The sequence below is a fragment of the Neomonachus schauinslandi genome, chromosome X, assembly GCF_002201575.2.
Source record: "Neomonachus schauinslandi chromosome X, ASM220157v2, whole genome shotgun sequence".
NCBI classification, from domain to species: domain Eukaryota; kingdom Metazoa; phylum Chordata; class Mammalia; order Carnivora; family Phocidae; genus Neomonachus; species Neomonachus schauinslandi.
Window position 1 is genome coordinate 46,260,940 of NC_058419.1, and position 6,268 is coordinate 46,267,207.

Below are 6,268 nucleotides of genomic sequence, written 5' to 3' on the forward strand. Positions count from 1 at the left end.
CACCTGCAGGAGCAGCTCCCTTAAGCGCTGCAGCTGAGACTCCAGTTGCTTGTTGTGGTCCTCGAGGATCTGCATGCGTGTCTCCAGGCGGCTCTTGTGCTGCCGAAGGATCCGGGCCTCGGCCAGGAGCTCCTCATTGCGGTGGTCCTGTGCTACCTCGGCAGAGCCCTCAGCCAGGGTGGGGGTCTCGGCAGCCTCCTCATGCTGCCACTTCAAGCGCTTCAGCTCTCCCTGGAGAATCCTGCCAAGGAGACAGGAGCCAAGACCTATGGCCCTAACAAAGTACTGACTGTCTGGGTCCCAGATGTCCCCTCCTACCTAGTGGTGTGCGGTCCCTTTGCTCTCCCAGCCCCACCCCCACCCCAGCCATGTTCGGGCTCGAATGGCCATATCCATTCTTCTCCAGCACACATGTCATTTACTCTGCCATCCTCGGGCCTCAGCAGAGAGAGCTGACATTTCATCTAACAAAGGTCTCAGGGCTTTGATGTGCTGCTTCAGGGATTAATTCTGACCTTAAAATCAGGCAGAAACATAGTCTGCAAATAAATGAGGCATTAGGGCCACAGATTCACCTACTCCATTTTTAGATTTTTAGATTCCAGCGGAAGACAAACAAAAGATCACCCATCTTGCCTCTTCTCTCCACCTACCCTCCTCTTTGGCCCCCTTTGAACACCGCTGTTGAGTCATCAGGAAACAGAATCGCTCTCTCACCAATGCTTCCCCCGGGCCTGCCCACTGCTGATCTAACGCAGTGCTTCTCAAACCATCCGTAGCAGAAAACCAGGGGAGGTGGGGGTTCAATCACTGTGGACAAATAAGTGGTCCAAATGCCTAGGGCCAGCACACAGCTCCCATCACACGTGACTTGCCACACAAGTTCAACAGCACGCAAATGGGTCTGTGGCTGATTCCATGAAAAGTCCACTAATTATGTGCCTGGAACACATGGCCATGTCGAATTGCTCTAAAGGTTTCTAGAAGCTGACTTTCTATGTCTTTATTTATCTTGTCTTGAACCAGTTAGCGAACACTTGGCAGACCGGCCCTGTTCTAAGGACTTGCCACTCCAAGTAGTCTGGGGGCCAGCACCATGGGCATTCCCTGGGAGCCGGTTAAAAATGCAGAACTCAGGCCCCACCCCAGACCTGTGGATCAAAATCTGCGTTTTACCCAGCTCCCCAAGTGACTTGTATGCACGCTAAGGTCCGAGAAGCACTGGTCTGAGGAATCCTTTGGGTTTTATCGAGTGCCCCCAAAGTGGCTTGGACCCTTTGACACAGGCCCCTACCGAAACCCGTACTTTATGGAGATGAATGTCATCCTCGTAATCTTCACCTTCCCTCTTCCAGCCCTCACATACTCCATGCAATGTCACCCTTCTCTTGTTTTATTACTTTCAGTGAGTGATAAGTGCCTCTTTCCATTTCCAACACTGAAAGTTCCTCGAGGGCAGAGACATGCATTCTCTCTTCTGTATTCTCTGTGTTTGCACTCTCTCTGCTTGCATCTACTGGGTGCTTGAAAATATTTGGGTTGGGTTAAAAGGATTCCAATTATGATTAGAATTGCTAGCATTTATTGAACCCTACGATAAGCCAGGTACTGGCTAACGCGTTTATATGCCTGATTTCACTGGAAATTCACAAATGACCCTGGGAGGTAGATACTATTATCATCATCCTTATTTTATAGATGAGGAAATGGGGGATCACTGAGTAGAAGTCACATAGCTAGGATGCGGAAGTGTCAAGACTCGAAATTAAACTGTCTGACTCTCCCACCCGCACTGATCTGTGCCATCACCGCACCCACCGGTTCTCATCCTCTAAGTGGGCCAGGATCTTCTCTAGCTCCCCCTTGCTTTCTGTGGCCATGCTGCATGGAGCCTGCTGTCCAAAGGCTGGCTCCCGGTCCGTGATGGGGCTGGAGTGCCGCAGCAGGTACTGGTCCTCGTCTCTGCGCGGGTGTGGGGAGAGAAGAGGAGGTGGCCAGGCAGTGAACCAAGAAACATCTCAGGGCAGGAGTTCTCAGCTCCCAGCTCAGGCCCCAAGAGACATAGGCTGGAAGATTCACTTCTAAGTCACTGAGAGAGGGAAAGCCTATATATTCAGGTTTAAGAGGGATAAAGGTGTTTAAAGGTGGCAGAGGTCGTGGTTGAGGGTAGAGGAGGGAGTGTTTTCGGGATGCTGGGGCTTCTGGGTTCTACCTAAAGCCCCCTGGGAAACAATGAGCAAATCACTTCCCGGTGTGTGCTGTTCCCTGACCTCGTCCTCCTTCGTTTCCTCACCTCCCCCCGCCCAGGGGGCTCACTGCCTGTCTAAGTTCCATCGGGGCCAGCCCCATCCATTGGCCAGTAGCTCCTAAGCCCCCTGAGCTTGTCAGGGACGTCCCTAGGGATAAGGGGCCCCTTCTCTGAGCTACAGCACCAAGGAATCCCTCTGGTCACACTTCAGTCAAGTCCCTGGTGTCTCCCCAGGGTGTGGCACTGGACGGGGCTTTGGCACCTTGAGCAGAGATAATGGCTCATTTCTGCAACCTTAGATGAGGGCATATTCTCCTTCCTTCAGAGTTAGGCATGGAAGGACGGGATCTTGCAAGAGGAAGGGACCTGGGCAGACAGCAGCTCAGTCAGTCGATAGAGGGCTTCTATTACTAAACACTGTGCCCAGAAAGCAGCCTTCCTTCCTTGGGGCCTCTGGGACCCTGGCCACCACACATCCCTCTCCCGGAGGATATCTCCTTCCCAAATGGTGGCAGAGGGATCCTAAGGAGAACTCCTTCTGGAAAATACGCAGCTGTGAAAACTTACATGCTGTCATCTGGGGACAGGCTGTCATTAAAGAAGGAACAATTCTGACTTTCCATCTCAGCAAGCCTGAGAAGAAAAAGCAGGAACAGAAGGGAAAGCAGGATGTGGGGGCTTGCTTTCATCTCAAGGACTCTAATCCCACAATAGGATCATTAGCTTTGGGGGGCTGCCCCAACCACCCTGGAGTGTTGGGCCTCGCTGGCTGCCACATACCCCACTGTGCACACCCCCCTGGTCTAGACGCCATTCTCTTTGCCCTGACTGAAGACCCCCTCCCCCTTAGACTCTTTAAAATCTCCCTCCCCCGAACCTGGTGGTACCTGCTGGCAAAATGCTCAATGCGGGAGTGTGTGTCGGCGTGTGGCAACATCGGGGAAGAAGCCAGCCTAGAAGAAAGCAGCGGACTCAGAGGACCAAGGAATGGGCAGCTGAGCAGTCCGTTTCCTTATCACCACCCTCTCCACTCCCCCCCCCCCCCCCCCCTAAACTAGGCAGATGGCCAAGAGTTGATGGGAACAGGATGCAGGGACTGGATTCTAATCTATTTCTCGGGCCAGCTCCCTAGTCAGGCCCAAGCTGACCCTCCCTGTTGCTAGTGGGGTTTGCCTCGGAATACTCCTCCGCCCCTACACAGTGCATCCCATCCCCAGCTCGGCAGGGCCCACGGCCCCTCCGCTCAGCCCCTGGTACTCACGTCTCACTGTAGTCAGCCTCCAGCACTGACTGCACAGGCAGATAACCTCGCTGAGGGTGTCTGCTGAAGTAATGCTTTGAGCGGAATTTGTTCTTTAAGGTCGTGGCAAAGTCCCTCATGTTCTCACTGGATGTGGTCTAGGGGGAGACAGGGCAGAGGGACTCATCTTAATGGCTTCGGGAGGCTGGGGAAGTGGGGATGCTCCCCTAGAGCAGGGAACATGACCAGTCATCTACTCTTGTTCATGCCCACCACTCTCCACTCCCAGAAAAAGGTCAAGAAGGATATGCTGCCAAACTGTGAACACTGGTTGCCTCTGGGAAGTTGGACTGGAGAGGTGGGGGTGAGGCTGAGGAGAGAGGGGGACTTTCGTTTTTGACTTTATACACCTCTAAGGAATTTGAATTTTTGCAGTAAGCATATATTTGTTAATTTCTAAAGGATCTTTATATAAATCCTAGGGGTGCAGAAGATGAGCAGGAGGTAGAGGATTATCAGTCTACCATCTCAAGCCAGTTTTCTCTGTATGTTTATTTTGAAATGATAATAGAAGAAAAATAAAGGCAAGCCCCCTGCTCCCACTGGGTGACACATCCAGTGAGAACATGAGGGACTTTTTTTTTTTTACCTCCAAGAGACTGATTAATTGATTTGAGCACAAACTTGACTAGCGGGAATGGAAGAAATGACAAAGTAGCCGGTGAAGACTAGGTTGCAGGAATGCTCAAAGCTATAGCCAGGAATCCCCCAAACTGGTGAAACTCTGCCCTTCATAGCTACCTGAGCCCAGGTTGGTCAGCATTCCTGAAATCCACTCACAGAATTTGTCCTCTGCTGTGTTCAGGACCCAAAACTCCAAGCTTAGCTCCCTGAGCGGACTCTACTCCCCAAGCTCTTTTATCCCTTTCTGCCCCACAGATACTCCCAAGTCCCAAGCATATTGCCAGCTCCCCGCAATGTTCTCTCCCACCCCACCTCCCCACCTTTCAACGCGGTTCCCCATAATCCATCTCTCCAAATCGTCATCTCTTCTCCAATGAAAACCAAGTTAATTTGGGGACCCGGGTAAAGAGCATACTCTTTTTTTTTTTTTTTTTCCTCCAAGAGACTGAGTAATTGATTTGAGCACAAACTTTGGAATTGACTAGGAGGGATGGAAGAAATGACAAAGTAGCGGGTGAAGACCAGGTTGATGGGAACAATGCAGGAAGCTAGGCAGGAAAAATTAAAGTGAGCAATGGAAGGAAGGCCAGTTGCCTGGAACTGTCTTGCTCTCTCTATTTTTTTTTTTCCTGAGACTTTGCTCTGCAGGAAAATAGTAAATGCCTTTTAAATGGCCATGAGTGTCCTGGGCTGCTATAGCCAGGAATCCTCCAAACTGGTGAATCACCAGGACTGCTGGGAGAATGCTCCCCAAAGGAGAACGGAATATAGCTAGTCCATGCTCAGCCAAGCGGATCAAGGGCCTAGAAGCTGACTGCTGCCTCCCCGTCCTGCTCCGCCCAGAGGCTCCGTACCGGTGTGTAATACTCCATGATGGGGTAGTGAAGCTTGTTGCCTTTGCTGGCCCTGCCTGTCAGGAAGCAGGTCTGGCAGATGTCCACATTAAATTGTTTCAGACTCCGGTACCTTGGGGAGAGGAGAGGTGGTAGGACAGAGAATCCAGCGGACCGTAGTGACCTCCCCATTTCCCTAACTTCCAGATATACACACACACGTTAGAAGGGGGCGAGGCATGGAGTCATAATGGGCTCAACCTCCCATACATAACAGTGGCTGCATCCTCACTAGATGACTAGCCTTATTCTTTTTTTTTTTCTTTCTTTCTTTTACATTTTTTAAAAGATTTTATTTATTTATTTGACACAGAGAGAGAGAGAGCACAAGCAGGGGGAGCGGCAGGCAAGAGAGAAGCAGGCTTCCCGCGGAGCAGGGAGCCCGAGGCAGGGCTCCATCCCAGGACCCTGGGATCATGATCCGAGCCAAAGACAGACGTTTAACCGACTGAGCCACCCAGGCGCTCCGCAAATAGCTTTCTAAACGAAGATGTCTCCGAAGGGTCCCATCTCACAGGTACCACCATCTACGTTGGAGAAGTTACACTTCCAATACGAAGGCTCTTATTCTACCAGCCTTGGGCAAGTTGGCTAAGTTATTTCCAAAACTTGTTTATAATAATAACTCGGAGTGCCTGGGTGGCTCAGTCAGTTAAGCGTCCGACTCTTGATTTTGACTCAGGTCAGGATCTCGGGGTTGTGAGATTGAGCCCCGAGTCAGGCTCTGCTCTGGGCTCCGCTCAGGCGTCAGCCTGCTTAAAGATTCTCTCTCTCCCTTTCCCTCTGCCCCGCCCCCGCCACTGCTCATGTTCTCTCTCTAAAAAAAAAAAAAATAATAAATAAGTATAATAATAATTCTATTATTACTGAATATTGACTAGCCCTTCAGATCCAGGTCCAAAGCCTGGCTGAACTGCCCAGACCTAGTAGTACAGAAAGGTGAAATGCCTAGACTTACGGAAGTCAGAGGAGCCAACATCTAGTCCTGGATCTACACTCACCAACTGTGTGAACTTGGGCAAGTCACATGCCACCTGCGTGCCTCATTTGCTTATAAAAAGTAGGGCCTTTAGGGGCGCCTGGGTGGCTCAGTCGTTAAGTGCCTGCCTTCGGCTCAGGTCATGATCCCAGGGTCCTGGGATCAAGCCCCGCATCAGGCTCCCTGCTCCGCGGGAAGCCTGCTTCTCCCTCTCCCACTCCCCC

The 6,268-nt window shown here is 51.3% G+C and overlaps 1 protein-coding gene across 1 annotated transcript in view; it reads right to left on the reverse strand.

Annotated features, from left to right (window-relative positions):
• The window catches only part of DRP2 (dystrophin related protein 2), a 27,384-nt gene that overhangs the window by 2,584 nt on the left and 18,532 nt on the right, over positions 1 to 6,268 (reverse strand). The window contains exons 15-20 of the mRNA XM_044911695.1: positions 5,027 to 5,138; positions 3,510 to 3,646; positions 3,136 to 3,201; positions 2,816 to 2,881; positions 1,819 to 1,962; positions 4 to 241 (exon numbers count right to left, since the gene is read on the reverse strand). Coding sequence (XP_044767630.1) covers positions 4 to 241; positions 1,819 to 1,962; positions 2,816 to 2,881; positions 3,136 to 3,201; positions 3,510 to 3,646; positions 5,027 to 5,138 — 763 coding nt within the window. The remainder of the gene's footprint in view (positions 1 to 3; positions 242 to 1,818; positions 1,963 to 2,815; positions 2,882 to 3,135; positions 3,202 to 3,509; positions 3,647 to 5,026; positions 5,139 to 6,268) is intronic.